Source organism: Oikopleura dioica, chromosome 1 (genome assembly GCF_907165135.1).
Source record: "Oikopleura dioica chromosome 1, OKI2018_I68_1.0, whole genome shotgun sequence".
Lineage (NCBI taxonomy): Eukaryota > Metazoa > Chordata > Appendicularia > Copelata > Oikopleuridae > Oikopleura > Oikopleura dioica.
Genome location: NC_137291.1, coordinates 4,835,515 through 4,856,836, shown reverse-complemented (window position 1 = coordinate 4,856,836; position 21,322 = coordinate 4,835,515). Strand labels below are relative to the sequence as shown.

Sequence of the window (21,322 nt, the reverse complement as noted above, 5' to 3'; positions counted from 1 at the left end):
ATTTTCAATCATGAGTTTTCACGATATTTTTTGAATCATGAGATTTCACGATTTTTTTTTTTTTGAATCATGAGTTTTCACGATTTTTTTTGAATCATGAGTTTTCATGATTTTTTTTGAATCATAAGTTTTCACGATATTTTTAATCATGGGTTTTCACGATTTTTTTGAATCATGAGTTTTCATGATATTTTTTGAGTCATGAGTTTTCACGATTTTTTGAAACATGGGTTTCACGAATATTTTTTGTATTATGAATTTTCACGATTTTTTTTTGAATCATGAGTTCTCACGATGTTCTGTTAAATAAGGGGAATTTTACGCGTTTTTGGAAGAATCTTTATGTTTCCAAATTCGATTTTTGTTTGTTTATTCGAATCACATGTTAAACAAAATATTTAACCAACTTTATCAGAACAGAAAGGATAGGATCAGAATAAATCCGGTTAGAGAAGGAGAGAGCGAAGAAGAATGGGTGACAATTTCGAAGATTTGGGAATTCAGGTGGAAAGTCCTCCGGGACCAGGGCCGTTTGAGCCGCCAGGGGGACCGCCAGTCGGTTTCTGCGCTTGATCCCGGTCGCGGTTTGAATTCGGCCTCAGTCGGAACATTACTGCGGCGAAGAGCATGAACAGGAACATCATGAGAAATGTGTTGGCTGCCTGTGCTGGATTCTAGAGGGAAAATGAGGCGTTTGAAAGGAGGAGGATTTTCTTACCTGGTGACCGTCGCCAGCTCCATCGTCAGAGCAGTAGTTCTGTGCGCGATTAAGGACCTCTACCAAGCGACGCATCGCGTGCTGGAAGGTGCAGATACACTCGCACATATCCATCTTCGCCTGAAAGGATTCAATGAGGTTGATTGAAGACAACAACGACCCATTCAATGAAAATTTTCTCAACAATAGTTCAGATAATTATAGAAGAAATAAATTTAAAGGACATTATTTATTGATTTTTTTAACGATTTTTGAAGATTTTTTTCAAAAAATGAACTTACCTTTTTATTTTCAAATCTTTCTTAGCCCAGAAAAACTCTCTTGTATTCACGAAAAAAAGACAGTTGCAAGTCGTTAGATTCTTATCGATTATTCTCGGTCTTTCTTTCCTCGCCCCTTTTTCTTTCGTTTTCTCCGTTCAAATGAGCCTGACGTGGCTTTGGTCGATCCAATGGGCCCTTAGCAACTTTATTGACCAAGCAGCTCGGGGCGCTGCTACTTTGAACGAGCCAGTCACGTGTTTGCCCGAGTCGAGTTGACGCAAGGTTAGAATATTCGATGCCTGATCGTTAGGGTTCACATCAATCATGATGAAATGTCGACAAACTCGAACTATAAGGAAAAATGCTAGAATTATTTTCTACCAAGAAATTCATAATTCATTTTATTTAAGAAAGACTGCTATAAAAAAGAGTTTTTAGCTTCAAAGAATCGATTTTATTTGAATCCTTTTGTGACAGCATTGAACATGTTTTTCTTCATGTCATATTTCATCTTCTTTCCCATGCCTCCGTGCATCATTTTTGCTTCAAGCGCCCACATCGCCATTTCTTTTCCAGAGTCGAGAATTGAGCCCTAGAATATTTTGAAACAAATTTTCACCACTTTATTTTTACCTTTTGTTTTTGCTGCTGTGGATGTCCTTGAGACACGTGACCATATTGCTGGCCATGTTGCTGAATAAAATTAACCCGTTTCTATCTGAAGAATTTCTAAATTACCTGTCCAGAATATTGCCCCTGTCCTCCGTAGGAACCATGTGACTTTGATCCTCCTCCGATGACGTCTGAAACAAGACCTTCAACTTGTCCCAAGAGGCCTTTGTTTTTCTTCTTTTTCTTCGTGTCATTGTGCTCTTGTGCTTGTGGATACCCTTGGTTGTAACCCTGGTGATGCTGATGCCCCTGGAAATGAGGATTTTCATTTTGGTGGTAATGATTTGGCTGATTTCGATTGAAAAATGATTGTTTTGTTTGTAGTTTCTTTTAGTTTTCAATCGTTCCTGATGGCCATAATTTTGTGGTTGAGCTGAGGGATAAGGATTGTGCCCTTGATTTTGAGGGGGGTACGAAGGGTAGCCCGAGTTCTGGGGCGGTCCCTGTGGGGGGTAGGAAGGATATCCAGGGTTTTGTTGAAAATGAGGATTTTGGGGAGGAGGAGGAGCACTTGGATTGAAGCCTCCCCCGGCCATAGGAGGAAGATCTGATGAATTTACTCCATATGAATTTCTCCCTAAAGGAGTTAAAAGACCAACATAAGTTCTTAACTGACCTGTGTTATTCTGAGTGGGATAAGGCGCGCTCATTTTCTCGAAGTGATTTTCCTGAATTTTTCCTCTCGAAAAGTTTTAACGACAAATGAGACTGGCTGGGGGCAAATTGTGCGCGCGTCTTTTATAACTATTGATTACTATCATTCAGAGTCAGTCTGAATAGGTCGAGCGCGTTTTATTACTCACTGCTCGTCATGCTTTTTTTTCATCGCTGAGGATAGTTTATAATGATGGACTATCATTAATGGTCTTTTTCGATTCTTTATATTTGTCATAAAAACGAAGAGAACGCGATTCGAGAAGATTTTACTTATTGCATTTCGAAGTTGCACAGACAGACATGCCATTTTCGGTATCAATATAAGCGTTGGTAAAGCCCCAGTCTAAAAAGTTCGCCTTAGCATCGCAAATTCTCGCGAGCAGATGCTGGTCAGGATTCGCCACGGGTTCGTCCCCGACTCCAAGGGAAACAATCACGCAAATTCCGGACTGATCTTTTTGTTCGCCATCGCAGCTCTAGAAAGAGAAAGAAAAAGGAGAGATTGGGAGACAAACCGGTTGATCGGGTGGAGTTGGCTTGACGGAGCAGTCGACATTGCCGTTTACAGTAATTCGATTTCCGTCAGATTTTCGGAGGACGTTTTCGTAGGCGCAATTTCCACATGGCTCTCTCCTTTCTTTGAATTCCGGTCGAGGGAAGGGATCATAACTTCCCGAACAAGTGCTTGTATTTCTTCCACACCCGTACTCGTGCTCGTACATCTTCAGTGTCCCTTCATATCCTTCCAATGTGCTGCCGACGTATTGCAAGAATGTGGTTCGTTCGAAAATCCCAAGATACTGGACTTCTTTGAGATCGGAGTTGTTGTCTCGGATTTCGACGCTTTGGTGGAAAGTCAGGTTGAAGGTGGCGCAGACGACATTCGCGGTGAATCCATCATTTGTTTGGATTTTGGCCGGAAAGGTCTCTGAAAAAAAGGGATGAAGAAATGGGAGGGGGATGGGATTTCTAACGAGAATTGTTGGGGAGGTCTTTGATATTATCTCTGCATCGCTGGTCGCCAATGAAAGGAGTTCCGTCTGTCGCATTGTAGACAAACTCACAAGTGTAGCACTCGATCGTTTCGTCTCCAACCGGAGTCGAAGAAGCAATCAGCTCTTCATGCAGCGAAAACCGCAACGAAAATGCTTTAGAAATCAGCAGAAAAACGAAGCCTCTCATTTTTGATTGATTAAATGACCGCGAAAATGAGATGGAAATCGACAGATGATGTTTTCTCAGAGCACGGAGAAAGATTCTTTTTTTTATTAATTTTTAAGTCTTTTTTATTGAAACTTTTTTTATAGAATGATTTTTCTCGAAATTTTTTGTCAAAATATTTCATTTCTGGTTTCTCCTTGTTCCAAGGCTCAATTACACTGAAACCCCAACTTAAGGCCGAGCAACTTAAGGCCACTTTTCTGAAAAATCCCCGAAATCTGTCATCCGAAAAATTGGAGGCCACCTTTCATTTTTGATTCCCATGATTCAGTCCCTTACTCCAGAAATAGAAAAATTTTAGCGTCATCCAACTAAGTCGGAGAATCACCCAACTTAAGGGATCCCCCCCCCCAATTTCGCCAACTTTGACCTCTATCTACTTTTTTTTTGAGCTTACGTAGGAAGCTGGTTTTGGGCGCATTAGAAAGCCCGCTTCGAAAGGAGCAAATTCTGGTAGAATCAGCTTGCTAGCATAACATTCGCTTATGCATTACAGGCCGTCAAAGTGATTAACATCTTGAAAAATGGCCATTTTAGGTCATTTTCAAATCGTATCTACTTTTTTTTGGGCTCTGTGATTCAAAATTTTTTTGGTTTATCTAAAAGTATAGACGCTAATCTTTATTTTTTGGTAGAATCAGCATGATCGGATTAGTGAATAAAAAAATTCTAGTTGTAAAACTTTTTGAAACCATTTTTGGCGTTATTTGGGTGTTAGAATGCTCTCTAGCGCCAACAATTGGCCGAAAATTCTAGTGCGGTTATTATATTCGTAATCTTCACATTCTAAGCTTTCGAAAGAGCCCTTGTTTGTGTTATTTCGATGACAATGAAAAATCGAAAAAAATTGCGATTTTCACGCTAAGTACAATTAACATGCATTTTTCCGAACTTTGGGAACTAAAATTTCGGGGATGCATTTATGTAAAGGGGTACTATCATATATCAAAATGATCCTCAGAAAACGAGGAATCTAATCATAGGCGATAATGACCGGTGCCAAAGGTTTGAAAAATCGGGGGGTGATCCCTTAAGGCCACTTTTCAAATTAGCTGTCATCCAAAAAGTGGCCTTAAGTTGGGGTTTCACTGTAATCTCCCCAAATAGGAACTGAGAATCTGATGAATAAATAAACTCCTCCCGCGGGTTTCCGTTCTGAAATTCTTCTTATCAAGGTCAGAAAATGGATCTAAGAATTTTCATAATCTTTGTTTCACTTGTTTTCTCGAGAAAATGCAACAGAAAAATGAGACGAAAATGCAAGTCATTCGAAAATGTCAGAAAATGCAAAAGATCAACGAAAAGATATTCGAAGGGGTACAAGTATATTTGCTACAATAAGGTATTTATTTATTGAAAAAGACCTAGATTTTGATTAATTTAGTATAACAGAAGAAAGCACAAAACATGTGGCTCAGGATCAGAATTCGTTTTTATAAGTATAAAAAAATGTAAGAAAAATGTTAAAAATTGATTCAGAAATTGGAAGATACGACTTTCAAATTGGCGACTTAAAATGCGGTTGTGGAATTGGGAACATTGAAAAAAGGTGCGAAAGTTTGGATAGATCACTGCCAGCAGCGAGGAATAGCTCTGATGGCTTTTTCGAGTCGCCTGAGTTCTGGGACGAATTTTTCGACAATCTGCCGGAAGATCAAGATTTCGAAGAAATGAATGAAACTTTTACCGAGCCACGTTCTGAACTTGAAAATCTTTTGCCAAAGCTGGAAGTGTTGATCGAACAATAAATTTGTTTTTAAAAAATTGTCATTTTTAGTCGTTTTGAATTAAGGGTGTCAACATAGATTTTGGCCTTTTTTGTGCTTTCCTGATTTGCTATTATTCGATTTTTAGCAAAAGTTGGTCATCTTGGTGATACCCTTAAAATTTCACAATCAAAATTTTCTTTTAATCGCAAAATTCAGCTCAAAAACAACTTGTTATCATAGAAGTGATCTGATTGAGAAGATGGCTTGACCTCCAGACTTGACTTTGAAAAATAAATAAACCAACTTCCCTGATTTTCCGAGGGCTAAAAAGGAAGAAACAGACAATAAAGAAAAATGATCATTTTGAAGTATTTTGTTCCAATTTTGATGACAGTTACAGTAATAGCAAGAGAATGCACGGACCCAGAAATGATAAAAGCATGTGAATCGACGGGAGAAAACCTTGAATGCGTCGCAAAAAGGTCAAAATTTTCGGGAAAAATGGTTCATTATTGCCGCAAAAAGGTAGTTCGAGAGGACAAAAATTTTCATTATAAATTTCTAGTGCACTGATAATGACTGCGAGGACTGTCTCGCTGGAGCTCATTTTATGTCCCGAAGAATAACAAAAAGCCTTATGATTGGAGAAACGAGATGCTTTTGCAAACAGGGATACATAAACAGATCTTGTGGACAGTTGAACCGAGCGATCTTGCCCAGCTTTCCAGCTTTTCCAAGCTTTTATTTACCAAGGCTCTTTGACGACGAAGAAGAAGAAGAACGTTTTTCTGGGAGGGGTCAAGAAGATGAAGAAGATGAGGAAGTGGAAGAGTCAGATTTTTCTTCTTCCGAAAAATTATCGATTGTTTTGAACAAACTTCAGAAAATCCGGCAAATGGACTGAAAACATGAAAAACTCTCTTGAAAAATAAAAAGCCTTCAAAAATCAAAATATTTTACAATTTTAAAAGGTTGGCGTTTAATAATGAAATTGAGATCATCTGCAAAAATGAAACTAGCTTCGCCCGGGGCACTCTTATCTCCCTTCTGAGAAAGTCAGTATCAACGGGGCCTATTCTTGAGACAGTGCGACTTTCAATTTTTTTCTAATACAGAGAAAGAAAGTCGAAGAAAAAAAAGGAGAAAATGAAACTGAGTTTTTCGTTGTTGGCTTCCGCCCTAGGTAAGAAAATATTTTTTGTCCTTAAAAAATATGCAATTTATTCCAAAAATTAATAAATTTATTTTATAAAAATGGAATTATTTTAATTTTATAATTAATTTATAAATTTTATATATTATAAATTTTAATTATTTGATAAATTATTTAAATAATTAATTAATTATTAATTTATAAATATTTTTATTATAATAATTTATAAATAAATCAATTCCAATGTTCTATGTTCAGGTAACCGACCTCGGACCGATGATGACCTCAATACCGTCATCTATGCCCATTCCATGATCCGAACTGCCCCCCTGACGGACCAGTACGCGAAGAGTTTGCGCCAAGTCGAGTCGTTTTCGCTGGACACGTTGCGCTCCTTAGAAGGGGAGCGTGGCTCTGTTTCGGCTGCGGATATTGCTGCTATCGCGAAGAACATAACCGATCCCTACTCAACGAGTAACGAGCGAGTTGTCTGCGCGTCAGGACATGGGTCGAGTATTTTTGCTGATAAGAAATTAATTAGCCTAATCAGACTGTAAGCGACTCTATCAATCTGTAAAAAAAGGGCAAAAGAAGTCCCTTATTGGTCAAAAATTATCATGAAAGCTCATGTTGATCCCTGGCAAAGACAATCCATACCCCGATTTCGACGGAAAGTGCAACCACCCAACTGGCGCTGGTCAGCCACTCCAAGGCTACGGTCGACTCCTCCCCGCTTCCTACTGCGATGCCTCTGGAGCGCCAAAATGCGGCACGGACAAGAGACCTCTTCCAAATCCGCGAGGTCTTTCCCTCTATCTCCGAAGCAAGTGCCCACAAAGTCCGAATGACAAAACGACGCATTTTCTCAATACCGCTGGTCAGTTCATCACTCACACGCTTCTTCAAACTCCTGATCGAAGCAAAGATACAAGATGTCGGTGTACTCTGAACAGTAGCGATTGTCTCAAGTGGTCGACTGGTTCTGATCCGGTCTTTTCCGGCGTCTCCTGTATGTTTGTGACTAGATCTGCTGTCACTCTTAGCGATCAAGGAAAGGGCTTTTTATTCAAAAAACTCTGAGAGAGACCCTTAATCCTTTCTCGACAAATCAAAAGCCTTAAAAAAGACGGACAACTGGTCCCCGAGCAAATCAACCAGCTAACCGGAACCATTCAAGCCGGAAACATTTACGGCTTCTCCGAAATTCACGCTCGATCTCTCCGCCTTCCAGGATCACCATTTCTGGAAACTCAAGACCACACTCATGGAATTTACATCCCATCGATCGCGCAGATCAATGCGAAAGATGGCTCTTTCAAACCTATCACTGATAAGTTCCGACTTCCAAGTGGCCTGAACGAGCGGGGATATGATCCCCTGTTTTCCGGCGATAATCGAGTCCTTGAAAACCCGATTCTTGGAAGTTGGCATATCATGTACCACAGGAACGGTCCAGAAAAATTACGGAAAAGTCCGAAAGAGCGAAATTTCTGAGCCAAAGAAAAGACTCCACAACATCCTCGCCCAAGAAATCATCGATGCCGATCCATCCCTTCAGTCCGATTCCGACTTCGTCTTCAACGAAGCCCGAAAATTCAACATTGCAATAATGCAAAAAATGGTCTACGAAGAAATGGTCCCTGCGCTCTTTGGAAATTCCCTCGACAAATTCGACAATGGTTCCCTCAGACCCAGGGTTCGAAATCGCCTAGGCGAATTCGCCTAAAAAGCTAGGCTAGGCTAGGCTAGGCGAATTCGCCTAGCTGCCTAGCTAGGCGAGGACTCTTGAAATTTCGCCTAGCCTAGCCTAGCCTAGTCTCATACTGGTGCCTTAGGCGAAGCTAGGCGACAAGGCGAAAATGAAAATTCGCCTTGAATTTCGCCTAGGCGAAGAAATTAGGCGAATTTAGGCGAAATCTAGGCAGATCTAGGCGAAATCTAGGCAGATCCTGGCGAAAATTTCGCCTAATTTTCGCTTTTCGCCTAATTTTCGCCTAATCGCCTAAAAAAATTGATATGAATCGCGTTTTCGCTTTTTTCGCCTAGATTCGCCTAAGGCGAATTCGCCTAGCCTAGCCTAGCCTAGAGTCTGTGACAAAAATTTCGCCTAGCTTTTTTCGCCTAGCTTTTTTTTAAATTCGCTCTGCCTAGCCTAGCCTAGCCTAGCGACTTTTCGGCCCGATTTCGAACCCTGCTCAGACCATCAAACAGACCAATCAACCAAGATCACGATCGAACCGGGCCGGTCATTTTCAACGAATTCGCTACTGCTGCTTTCCGGTGACTAGAGCCTTTTCTTCCCCCTTTCATTCTCTTCGTTTCTAGATACGGCCACTCCCAGCAGCCAGAAACCATCGTTACAAAAGACGGCCAGTACCGAGTCCAAAGCACCGACGACATCCGGGACAACTTCTTCGACCCCCACGTGCTCATCCAGCAAGGTCCAGCTGCCATTTGCCGAGGTGCTGCTACGCTTCAGGGCCTATCGACTGGACCTGCCTTTGGTGATTCGGTTCTTCACAATCTTTTCAAGCCACATGGAGTCGACTTTGGTATTGATCTTTTTGCGATTAATATTGCGAGAGGACGAGATCACGGATTGGAATCGCACAAAAAGTACCTGAAAAGTAAGAACGCTCTTTATCCTTTGAATTTTTATCAATTAAATTCTAGAGTTCAAAGAAGATCCTGAATGCGCTGATTTGTACCGCGGCTGGAGGGGAATGAGACCCGAGTGGAACGCCCTGGTTCGTGACCAGTACCGAAACCGAGATTGGGAAGTCGATCTCTACGTCGGTATCCTCATGGAAAAGCATCTCGATGGAGCTGCTATTGGACCAACTGGAGCGTGCATCATTGGCAAGCAGTTCAAAACCCTCAAGACTCAAGGTAGAAAATAACTTTCATGCGATGAAAAAGGTTGTTTTCTAGATCGATGGTTCTACGAAAACCGAGAATTCTGGAACGACGAGGCCAAATTCGACCAGGTCAAAAAAATCGACCTTGCCACGACCATGTGTCTCACCCTCGGCGATACGATGAACAGAGTTCCCGACATGCCATTCATCGCCGACGGCTTCCCACTCGATGGCAAGACCAGAAAAATGGTCAACTGCAATAACCTCATGAATCGACTCGATTTGTCCGAGATCTATGGAGAGCCCGAAGAGCCAACAAGCCCACCAACCGAGCCACCAACTGAACCACCAACTGAGCCTCCACGACCAGAAAATGAGCCGATTTGCGACTTTGACCCTGTCGATCGAGTGGTCGACTGCTCCAATAGAGGATTCGACTCCATGTCGCTCGAACTCATGGCGGAGAGATTGAGACGAACTCATGCGGTAAATTTCCTTCTTTTCATAGATAGTGTCCTTCTCTTAATGTTCTGTCTGGATGATGCCTGAGCTGCTTGGGTCTGTAAAAAGGGATCAACTGACTGTTTCCGGTTCTATTGTTGTATTTGCTTGTGTGTAAGTGGACAGTTTGTATATAGTAATTGAATGACTGTATAACTGACTGACAGCGTTAGATGGTTGGCAGAGTCTTATATAGAGTGGTGGTTGCTATGTGTTATTCAGTAAGATGTTGTCTTGGTTACAGTCTAGAATAGATCAGAGTTGGGACACTACTGTATCCCTCCCCTCCTGTCTAATTTTGAGAGCATAATTTAACTGAAGGAAGGGGTGGTATTTAACATTACTTCTTTGCTTCATTTCTTCAATACATTTCTTCGCTTCTGCTGTTGCATCATTTTAGTAGCGTAATAAGTGACTGAGTAAATATATGTACACGCAGTTTTCAAGTTTCATTTCAGTACATAGAATTTTTAGCGATAGTAGAATAAAATTTTTTTTTTTTTTTGTAGTTTTTTCGGTTTTTTGTAGATTTTGATTTTTACATTGATTGATTATAAAGATTTTTATCTTAGATTTTTTCATGAATTTTATACTTTTTTTATTTTCTTTTTTCTTTTGATGTTTTCTTTTTGCTGTGACTCGTTAGATGTTGTAGCTTCGTGGTTGTGGTTGTATTGGTTGTGCTTGTACTGGTGTGTTAATCGAGCTGACACAAGGTGTGCCGATATGCTGATTCTCTAATTGTGATGTGAGTTCCTCGATTCGCTTCTTCAAATCCATTATAACATAATCTTTCTCGTCGTGTTTGTACGTGATATTGTCCGATGTAATAATTAGCTGTTCGATTCTTGTTCTAGAAGTGGCGATGAGTTGTGCTTCCAGTTGTTTTCCAGCATTTGCCTTCGCTAATACTGTGCCGCTTTCGATTGCATCGCCTTCTTCATGCAATATTTGCCATTGCATGTTTTTAAATCGTTGAGTGTCTTTTGGTTCCAATTGATCTTCTTTCTTCCACTCACTATCTCCCCATTTTTCCCAACTCTCTGATTTCCAAGAGTGTTCGTTGGGGGAATTTCCCCATACCTTATCAGTTCTGGAACTGGTGACTTGGGAGTTCCAGTGGCTGTTTTTCGGGTAAATCTTTCTCTTGTTCATCTTTTTGTTATTTCTGAAAAACTTTGAACTGATTTCTTCTTCTGAGCAGTATCGTGGCTTCAACCGTTATATATATATACTTGTATTGACTTTGTTTCCATGGCAGACTGTAGTTCTTCTTTTCATTCGTGATTTCCTGTTGAATTGTTCTTGATTTCCCTTCCTTCGTTGATTGTTGATCGCCGCGCTTTTTCCGCAGTTGGTTGCTATCGTCGATTTCCGATTTCCGCTTCAATTGTCCATCGTCGTTGCGTCGATTTCCTTTTTCCATTGTTCGTCGTCGCCGCGCAGATTTCCGTTTCCCATTGTTCGTCGTTGCTCCGTTTCCAGGTGGTGACATCCGCTTTGGTTCCGTTCCGGTGTTGACTTCTCCATTTATCGTCAAGACTTCTTCCGTTCTGTTTCCAGGTGTTTCCATTGTTCCATTGCTCGGTGGCCGCTCTCATCAGTCCGCCTAGCAACGCCGACTGTATTTAAAGTGATCAAAATCTGTCGATTCATCAAATTTTGAAGTTTAAAAATTTGTTGAAATTTTGAAACCATTATGCAAAGAGAACTTTTGCGCAAATTTTTCGAGTTCGAGATCCCGCGTAATCAGCAAGAGGTCGATATTCGCAGTTCGTTCCGGGCCACTGGATTTACCATTCTTGGGGGCATCTCGTCGGCGGATGAGGTGATTTGCTTTTTGGAGGCAGTCTTCTGTTGGGATGACTATCACGAATCTTTTGTGATTGCAGAGGTATTGACGCACAACGAAGATGGGTCCTATTCCCGCCGGTATCGAGTCTGTCCCTATGGTTTGGCGGATTCTGTAATTACGTCGCTTCTTCTGACTTGTTTCGCCAGCTTTCAGTCTACTTCTAAGCCCTCTGTTTCTTTTGTTTTTTTCGTAGAATATAGAATATTTTTGAACTTGTGTTTTACAGTTATTTGCAGGAAAAATAAATTTATGCATTTGAAGGTTAACAGTACTGATTTAGAATGGGTAAGCATTGAATGGGTAGGTAGTTGTTACTGTAATTCGTGTGAGGTTAGAGAAGTGTAATTCTTGGTACAGTACTTTTTTGCATTAAGCATAGCTAAGTATGAGTGACATGATAGGTACGACTGTAATAATGTGTTAATTACTGTAATTAACGTGAGATAAGCAATGTGAAATTTGTGGAGAATTCTGATTTTCAGGTAAATATCAAGGGTATTACTGTAGTTATTCTGGTGGTTACTAATGAGTAGATGGCGATTTACAGTGTGTTAGCAGGGTTACAGTATTTTGGCCTTTCGGCATCTTTTTTTTTTTTTTTTTCAAAGAAAGTAGTTATAGTGGTTCTTCTTATCGGAACATCTTTTGCTTTCTTTGTGTGACTGTATTAAAATTTTATCTTCGCTTTTCTAGAGCGTGATCTAGTTCCTAGTCCTGTGAGTTTATTTGTAGAAGTTAAACAGCATTTCAGGAGGTTTTTTAGTAGGGTTAATATAATGATAAGTATAATGATGATAGTAGTAGCCTTTTCAATTTTTCCAAAATAATATTTTATTTTTGAGTGATGCTGAGATGGTATCATGTTCATGACTTTGTTATTAAATAAAGGTAAAATTTGATCGTCTTGGTTAAAAAAGTTTTTTCCAAATTCAACGGGTGTAACTGTGATATTAATGTTGGTAGGTTTTTGTTTCTCAAATAAGCTAGCGGGCAAGAATAAGGAGGGATAACAGTCTACTAAAATTTCTTCGCCCCTTATTTTATCCGCGCTTATGAAATTTCGACCTTTAAACAGCTGTAATTCATTTGCGATATCATTTTCTTTTAGAATGATCTTTGATTCTTTGTGTGTGCTGATTAATATACCTCTTTTCGCAAGAGATATGTAACAAGTGTCTTGCTGTCCTTTGATTGTTAGTGGGTAGCATGTTATTGGAAGATCACTTTTGGAGTTAATCAGAGCTCGAGCGCAAATTCTTTCATGTGAATCATTGTTTAAATTTGTAAGCTTACATGATATTATATTTGTTGATTCGGAGCAGTGCTTTGCTGTGATTATTTCCATTATTTCTTGATTTAAAAATAAAAATTCTGGAATTTTCGGCATCAGATAATCATTATTATTCTCTAATTTCGGTGCAACGTTCATACGAATTGGTAGGAATGAACTTTTTTTCAGCTAATGGAATCTGCATGAAGTATCGAAAAACTAATTTATACGCTATTTCTGCATCTTTGAAAATTCCGATTAATTGAACTCGATTTTTGTTAAATAGATATAAACAGCTCGTTGTTATGTAATTTTTTGCCGAATTCAATTTTTTACATTTATTTAGAAAAGCGTTCAGAATTGTTGTGTCGCTTATATCTATTAGCTGATTTATCCTCATTAAGAATTTTTCAACATTTGCATTTACTATTTGACTAATTGTTGATTCTATTATTTGTGATTCTAGCTTACATGTTTCTTCAGCGATGACAGTTTCGATGGCAATTGTGTTACTTTTGATATGCTCTATGTCTTTCTCCATACTTCTAATTTCTTCCTCTTCTTTTTGTTTAAGTGAACCTCGGTATAAGTGTTCCATTATAAGTCCTCCTATTAGTCCTGATGCAACTGCTACTGCTTGTCGTTTGCCACGTCTTCGTGCATTTATAGCTTTAGGGTCGATTGAATACCATCCCCAATGGGTAGTGAGCTGATATGTTGGGAGGCCTTCTTTTTGGAGATAATTCTGGAAAATATTGCAAGCTTCTTCTGACAATTCTATATGTACTACAAAGTACATGTTCTGTTTGCTCATTGGTTCGTGGGGAAGCGGGCATGTAATGCTGAAGTAGTCATATGCCATTACTGTGCAGTGTTTCCCATACATGGCCGTATCTATGTAGTCTTCTTCCATTGCTTCTTTTTCTTCGTCCGATAAGTAAATTACTTTGATATTATACTCGAGATTGTTTTCAAGCCAATCGTGGCCTTCTTCAGTGTTGAGCCAGGCTCTTTCTTCGTCGTTCATACTCATATGGATACCCACCTCTTCGATAAGCATTTTGTTTTTTACTACCATCCAAAAGACATTTGTTGGTTTGCATTGAAGTCCTATTTTTTCTAAATCGCTTTTTCCCGAGTTCAACACATATTCCTTAAAGATGTTGTGTGTTGTCACATTGTTGACGGAGTTGAATGGTGTCCATTTCAGATTTCTTCGTATTAGTCTGTAACCAAAATTGTAAGTCCTTCCTGCTGGTAAGTAGTTTGTGATTATCGTTTCTATCGTATTATTTACTTCAGTTCCTCTGAGTGTGTAGGGTAGTGAAATTAATGGATTTCTGTCATCTTGTTTGACAGTTTCTATTGAGCCATCTTCGTATTGTATTTCTGGCAATTTTGGTGGTTCTGCTGTTGGTTTTGGGCTGCTTCTTCCGTAAACTTCTTCATCATGTTGTAAATTTGTATTTTCAAGGAATGTGTTAAATTTTTGAAGTCCTTTTGCTTGAAGTCCTTCGTGCTTCGCGTGAAGGTCGTTGCAGTGGTAGTTTTCGCACGTAAAATAATTCTTGTTGTTTCGCAGTCTGTCTATGATACCGTGGGCTATGAGAACGTTGATTGATTTGTAATCTTCAGGGTCTTTGAGGCAGCTTTTAATGTCTGGTTCTGATACATGTGGGAACTCTATGTGAAGATTTACTTCTGTAGTTTTCGAGTCAATTTCTATAATTAGATTTTTGTCTATGGGTTCTACAAGGGTATATGTCGCGTTATTATAAAATGCATTTATGGGAATACATAAGATGAGTTGTAGTATTATTATTTTCATTGTTTGTAGTTAACTATCTTTCTCTGCCTTTTTCCTCTCCTTGGATGTTCTCTTGTATAAGGTCTCTCTCCCTCTTTATTTTTCTGATTGATGATATCTATCAATGATTTAAACTGGCTGCTGTCTGCTTGTAACTCGGTGTTTCTATTAGCTTTTCCGTTTGGTTGCTGAGTTACGCTTCCTTGTTCCATTGTCATTGACTTTTTTGTCGTACTTCCTGATGTTTGTTCCTTTTCCATTCGTCTCACTTCTTGAATATTGTCCTTGTCTGGAGTTGCTTCCTGATTTCCATGGTGATTTTCTTCGTCTTCCGATGTTTCTGAGTCGATTTCGAGGAATTTCGGAGTATATCCTTCTTTGTTGTTTTCATCTTCTTCTGTTATCTTTTGGATTGGTAATGGTATTCCAAATTCATCTTTTAGTAGTCCAACTTCTTTTAGTTTCTCTTCTGTTTCCTTATTCAGCTTTAGTCGTCTTAGCATTTTCTCATTTCTGAAGATCTTCTGTCCAGTTAGAAGATTTTCTAACTTTACAGATCCTCTATTATTTTCATGGCAAAAGTAAGGTCCAGTTGTCTTCTGACCGTGTCCTAACGGGCTGTAGTCCATGGTGACAACGACTTGTCCTCTTTTTATTTCATCTTTGTTGATAGTTCCTTGATTTTCGATGTACTTTATATATTTGTCATTGCCTACTTCCATGTGATACTTCATTAAGTTGCGGTTCCATATTTCTCTTGCTTTTTGCCGATCATCATCGCTCAAGTCAGAATATTTTTTCTCCAAGTCTAAATTTGTTCCGAACGATAGAATGTGGTGAGGCGTGATGTTTGTTAGTATTTCCATAGGTGTTGCCCATTTGAGATTTTCTTTCGGCTTCGAGTTTAGACTTCCAATCGCAAGGTTCAAATGCTCCACGTCATTGAATCCTTCTTCTTCTGCTAGTTTCTGTGTTGCTAGTATGTGTTTTCGAAAAGGTTTGTGAGTTCTTTCTACTGCATTTCCTGGTGCATTTAAAGGTGTGATTGTGCTATGATAAATGTGGTGTTGCTTCAAAAATTGTCTAAATTCTGCTCGAAATTCTGGACCATTGTCCGTTAGGACTTTCGTCCCTTCTCCTAGGCAATAACGAAATATGAAGATAAGCATGGCCTTTTTAACGCTATGTGTTGTTTTATCTTGTATTGGAATTGCATCGAAAAGTTCCGTGAATTTATCTAGTAGACTCAGCGCAAATGGTACGTCCGAGTTTCTTTTTAGAACAATAATATCTATGCAAATTTCTTGAAATGGCCTAATTGATGGAATCGTTTTTCTACTCGAAAGTTGTGGCGTTCGCCTTTTCCGCATTTGGCATATAAAACAATTTTGAACGATTTGCCTCATTATTTTTGATTTTTTATGGACATGAATTTTGTTTTTTGTGAGCAACTTGTTAAGTGGTTTTTCACTACTGTGTCCAAAACTGTAGTGAAATGTTGTAAGTGTTATGAATGCTTGTTCTTTTGGTAGAATGATTTTAGTTTCCTTATTTGGGAAGATTTTGTGTAATATTCCATCGATGTTTTCGTATTGGGCTTCTCCTATTTCCCATATGAGTTTTCCATTTGATTTTCTGCGTACATCAATGCAGAATCCATCTTGTTCCTGTGCTGCTTTTATTTCTTCTTTCGTGAATGAAATAGTACTTGGATGTTTGAGTTTGACATCTTCCAGTATTTTAATATTATTTAGCTTCTCTTCTGGTAGTACCGCATTTGCCCATTTTGTTATATCTGCTGCTTCGAACGTCGATGTGTTTGTGATTGCTCTGCTAAGTCCATCCACGCAGTTGATAAGGCTGCTTTTTGCTGATACATATCTAATTTCTAGATTTGGCATTTCCATAATGCACGCGAGTGCCTTGCGAACTCTCGTTACCGGTTCTTTCTTTGCTGTCTCGTTATTTTCCAATGTCATAAGTGATTTATGGTCGACAAACGCGTAAAGTTTCCTCCTTGTATCGATAAGATCTTTGAAGTACGTAAGTGCTTTCATCAGTCCGACCATTTCCCTGTTCCTCGATGAGTCTAGTTGTAAGTGTTTTGCAAAAGCTCCCGATCCATAAGCAATTGGCTTTATTTTTTTAACTTCTTCGTCATTGACTTCTGCTAGTCCGTACATGCAACCATAGCCAGTTAGTGAACTGTCGACGGCTATAATGTATGATTCTCCTATTTGAGGTAATGCATGAAAGAGTTGATTTGAATTTCTGATGTTTTGTTTCAATTTTTCTACCGCTGTGTTGACTTTTTCAGATCCTTTGAATTTCTTGTTCGAAACTTCATCCATTAGGGGTTTTAGAATATTCATTGCTCTTGGTATGACTCTTGCGTAGAATTGCACAGATCCCAAATACTTCTGCAAATCTTTTTGTGTTTTCGGCGTTTCTAATTTGATAAGTCCTTCGTATTTTGATTTGATCGGTTTTATTCCTTCACTATTTAGTCGAAATCCTAAGAATTCTACTTCGTTCGTTCCAAATTTGCATTTGTGTATATCCAAGATGATGTCGTTGTCCAAAGTTGTTTTGAGAAGCCATTCCACAGCTAATCCAAGTGTTTTTTCAACTGCAATGAGAATGACGTCATCCAGATAAGTTTCTATTCGAAAGTCATTTTCAAATCGTCTTGGTAGCTCGTAGACTTCATGGATGAATTGACTAAAGCATGCTGGTGCTATTGAAAGTCCTTGTGAGCACTTTTTGTATTGAAGTAGTTTCTTTGGTGTCGGAAATGCTGTGTATTTGCGGTCTTCTGGAGCGATTGCAAGGGTAAAGTAACCCGACTTCATATCTACACTGATAAATTTGATTGGTGATTTCGGGTGCGCGCGTTGAAGATCTCCAATATTTATCGCGATGCTATGAAATAGGCTTCGAATGCTTCGTATCGGCCATTGAGGGACGTTTAACAGTGGGTTTAGCCATAATCTGAAGTTCGTGACCAATCGATATTTGTTGTTCTTTTTCTTTATGATCATCGATGGTGATGTCCATGAACTGTTGCTGTGTTCGAGTACGCCGCTCTTTACCAATTTCTCAAGAAAATCCATAATTTGGGACTCCTCGTTATTTGGGAATTTGTAAGGTCTTCTTGATTCTGGACGTCTATTTTCCATGTTCTCATTGAATTCTAGCTTTATCAAATAGTTTTTGTTGAATCCCACATCATTCTCTTGTCTCGCGAACACAGGATGGTATTTTCTCGTTTTCTCCAGAATTTCTTCTTTTATTTCCTCTTCAACTTCTGCTTCTCTAATTTTTGATTCTATAAGTGTTGCCATGTTATTTTGCCTTATCAGATTTGTCCTTTGTCTCTTCCATGACTCGTATTCTCTTGAGTGTTGTTCTAGTTCCGGTCTTGATAACATGTCTGCTCTTATGAGAGTGTTAATTGTTTCCAATGTTGAATTATTTTCTGCGATTTCTCCAAGAATAGTTTTTTCTTCAATGATTATCGATTTCCAGCTTTCATTTATTCCATATAATGTTTTGCTTTCTCCATTAAGTACATCGAATTGTATTCCGCATTTTTCCATATCTTTGCTTTTGTCGATAAGTACCTCACCTTTTATGTTTTCATTTATTTTCAGGGAAAAACTTTCTTTTGGACCTATGATTACTGAGGTCTTGTTAGTTATTTCGTTCTTATTCTTTCTTCGAGTGGTTTTTACTACGATGGTATCTATTTCTACTATTTCTGTTATCTCGTTAATCTCTAGTGGATTGAGTTCAATATTTATTCTCGAAAAGTTAATGTCCAACATCCTTATTAATGGGTAACCTAATATACAGTCGAAATTCAAGTTGGCGTCTGTAAGAAATAGTTTCGCCTCTGGTACTTCTAGATCCAAGCACGGGAAATAAATATTAGGCGTAATGTGATCTGATATTTTATCTAAGATTTTTCCATCTCCTCCTTTAATTATGAATTTTTCACATGAGTTTGTTATTGAACTGTGACCTATGTTTCTTCTTTTTATTAAATTAAGTGATGATCCAGAGTCAAGCAAAGCGTTTACATTTATATTTACATTTTGATTAAGTTTTATGATTATACCGATAACTGGTAGTCCTTGATTTCTAGGAGCTGTTTCGGTCATCTCTTGAGTTTCCTCGATGGTTGTCCTGGTTGTATTGTCTCAATGCTGGACAGATCCTCACAGGATGATTGCCTCCACAGTTATAGCATGATATTTCACGTTGCTGTTGGTTGTATCTCGGATTTCGGTTGTTTTGGTAACCTCGATTTTTAGTTCTTGGCTCAAAAGTCTCCTTTTTATTTTCTTGCTTGTTGTAATTCTGTACATTGTAGCCCTGACTACCTTTCTTCTCCCATTTCCTCGTGTTGCTATGGTTTTGCTCTCCGTTGTTGTCGAACTTCCTCTGGTTGTCATAGAACTTTCTTTCCGGCTTCCTTCCTTGATATCCGCCCCTATTATTCGGATAACTATTGTGTGGCTTCCTGTCTTGTGTGGAATTCTTTCCTTCCTGTCGATTGTTGTAATATTGGTTGCCGGTTTTACGATTTTTATTGTGCCTTTCAATCAGATTGTTCACTTGGTCGATGTTTGAATGAGACAGGAAGTCTTCGGCGCTTTTGATCAGTTGTTCACCGGAAAGGTTTGAGCTGAGTTGCGCAAATACGCGATCTGTCGTAATTTTCTTCTTAAAGTTCATATCAACGTAGCTTCTGACGGCTCTTTCGTCTGGGAATAGTTTCAAGCATTTCATTTCCATGTTCTTGTAGAATCCTCTTGGCGTGTCTTTGTGTGGATTGAATACTGTATTTTCGATGTCGCGCATTCGTGCTTCAGAGCTTTTCCTTGTTATGGTGTCGATAGCACTTTTGAACCTTTTCAGGGTTATTTTGTGATGTTTTTCCTGGTAATCCGTCAGGAGTGATATGAGACTTTCCTTAACTCCTCTGTTGTCAATTGCTGACAAAAGGATGCTACTGATTCTTTCTTCTTCAAGTTTTTCTTTAGTGTAAAGTCGTATTTGAAATAAGCTTGATTTGTACCAGTTTGGTAGGTAATCAATCTCATCGTTCTGAGTGAATTTCGTCAGTCTAATATCTTTAATATTTCCTTTTGAATTTCCCTCTGTGTCGATGTTATTTACTTGTTCTCCTTCGATGGTTGACGGGTCATCATCGCTTTCTTCGCTTGTATAGTCTGTTTCACTGTCTGATGTTGATTGTTGCATACTAGTTAGATTCTTCAAATTACTTCCTATTTTATTTATCGCTTTTTTAACTCTTCCACTTGCTGATGACTGGTTTTGCTCTTCTTCTGCTTCGACCTTCATTTCTTCTCCTTCTTCGTCTTCTTCTTGGACAACTGATATTTCTTGTTCTTCATCATATTCTTCTTCTTCGTCAAAAAATTTGAAGTTGCTTATTTCTTCTGGGTGCTTACGCTTGTTCCAAAGAATGTTCATGTGGTTTTTCAGGGCTCTTGAGTCACATTTGGTCTCTTCATTAAAGGCTTTTATAGTTGATACGTTTTCTTTAGCGTGTTCCACTACTTCGCTCCAATCATAAATTTTCTCTTCTGTATGCTTTTTCAACCAGTCGATTGTTGGACATGTGAGAACGCAGTAAATCTCGTCTGTTTCTTCTTCACTTATTTCCTTTAGTGTGAACACCGCCGCGATCGCATGAACTTGTATTTTCGTATTGGACGAAAATCTTTTCTTGAAGTATTTTTTGTATCCTTCCACATTTTGATCCGCATTTTTAATTTTTAGTGCTTTGCATAGATGGATAATGTGTCTTTCTGGAATTGTCGTTGGTTTGATTTTTATTGTATTAATTATGTTGTAGGTACTTTCGTTATTTTCTATCCTTGTGCTTGACAGCAAGGTTTTCTCCTTCATCGTTGCACGTAGGTTCGTTTCTCTTCTCTTCAGTCACCAAGATAGATAGTGTCCTTCTCTTAATGTTCTGTCTGGATGATGCCTGAGCTGCTTGGGTCTGTAAAAAGGGATCAACTGACTGTTTCCGGTTCTATTGTTGTATTTGCTTGTGTGTAAGTGGACAGTTTGTATATAGTAATTGAATGACTGTATAACTGACTGACAGCGTTAGATGGTTGGCAGAGTCTTATATAGAGTGGTGGTTGCTATGTGTTATTCAGTAAGATGTTGTCTTGGTTACAGTCTAGAATAGATCAGAGTTGGGACACTACTGTATTTTCATTCTAAATCTTCAAACCGTTCTCTAGTACCCTGTTGATGTCAATGTCCATGGTGGCAAAGAACGCCGACAGGTCAAGTCTGATGCCGTGCGAATCATTAATCTAAGTGGCAATCCTGGCCTCAAATCATCCGACAAGGGAGTGTTTTTCCTCGCAATCAAAGAGTTCAATTTTGCTAGAACTCTCGACATCAGGTTCATCCTCATTTTCTTCAATCACTTCCAACCCTTTTTTTCAGAAACACCAACTTGAACATCTCCAAAGACGAAATTCACCAGCACTTGCCCCACATCCGACAATCATTCGTCTAAGCACCCATTATTTTCACCCAAGAAGATAAAATTGAATTGCCCATGAAATAAAAATGAATCGCCCGTT

The 21,322-nt window shown here is 38.9% G+C and overlaps 5 protein-coding genes across 5 annotated transcripts; 2 read left to right on the top strand and 3 right to left on the bottom strand.

Annotated features, from left to right (window-relative positions):
- Positions 1 to 378: 378 nt before the first annotated feature.
- On the bottom strand, positions 379 to 1,213 carry LOC145708622 (small integral membrane protein 14-like). Its single transcript, XM_081786317.1, has 3 exons — positions 1,000 to 1,213; positions 719 to 838; positions 379 to 674 (listed from the first exon to the last, which is right to left on the bottom strand). The coding sequence occupies exons 2-3, from the start codon at positions 830 to 832 to the stop codon at positions 501 to 503; spliced, it is 288 nt and encodes a 95-aa protein (XP_081642443.1). The 5' UTR covers positions 833 to 838; positions 1,000 to 1,213; the 3' UTR covers positions 379 to 500.
- Positions 1,214 to 1,415: 202 nt separating this feature from the next.
- LOC145705974 (uncharacterized) lies at positions 1,416 to 2,387 on the bottom strand. The gene is made up of 4 exons (XM_081783483.1): positions 2,270 to 2,387; positions 1,720 to 2,230; positions 1,615 to 1,674; positions 1,416 to 1,573 (listed from the first exon to the last, which is right to left on the bottom strand). The coding sequence occupies exons 1-4, from the start codon at positions 2,301 to 2,303 to the stop codon at positions 1,516 to 1,518; spliced, it is 663 nt and encodes a 220-aa protein (XP_081639609.1). The 5' UTR covers positions 2,304 to 2,387; the 3' UTR covers positions 1,416 to 1,515.
- A 178-nt stretch (positions 2,388 to 2,565) lies between these two features.
- On the bottom strand, positions 2,566 to 3,492 carry LOC145711716 (uncharacterized). Its single transcript, XM_081789407.1, has 3 exons — positions 3,285 to 3,492; positions 2,826 to 3,238; positions 2,566 to 2,786 (listed from the first exon to the last, which is right to left on the bottom strand). Exons 1-3 carry the CDS (start codon positions 3,490 to 3,492, stop codon positions 2,577 to 2,579), a joined length of 831 nt encoding a protein of 276 aa, XP_081645533.1. The 3' UTR covers positions 2,566 to 2,576.
- A 914-nt stretch (positions 3,493 to 4,406) lies between these two features.
- Positions 4,407 to 5,279, top strand: LOC145711715 (uncharacterized). The gene is made up of 3 exons (XM_081789406.1): positions 4,407 to 4,873; positions 4,916 to 4,970; positions 5,011 to 5,279. The coding sequence occupies exons 1-3, from the start codon at positions 4,715 to 4,717 to the stop codon at positions 5,277 to 5,279; spliced, it is 483 nt and encodes a 160-aa protein (XP_081645532.1). The 5' UTR covers positions 4,407 to 4,714.
- Positions 5,280 to 6,316: 1,037 nt separating this feature from the next.
- LOC145711714 (immunomodulatory peroxidase-like) lies at positions 6,317 to 21,313 on the top strand. The gene is made up of 11 exons (XM_081789404.1): positions 6,317 to 6,423; positions 6,652 to 6,906; positions 7,040 to 7,402; positions 7,520 to 7,829; positions 7,900 to 8,085; positions 8,596 to 8,673; positions 8,719 to 9,020; positions 9,067 to 9,282; positions 9,325 to 9,737; positions 20,972 to 21,138; positions 21,183 to 21,313. Exons 1-11 carry the CDS (start codon positions 6,387 to 6,389, stop codon positions 21,253 to 21,255), a joined length of 2,400 nt encoding a protein of 799 aa, XP_081645530.1. The 5' UTR covers positions 6,317 to 6,386; the 3' UTR covers positions 21,256 to 21,313.
- Positions 21,314 to 21,322: the final 9 nt, after the last annotated feature.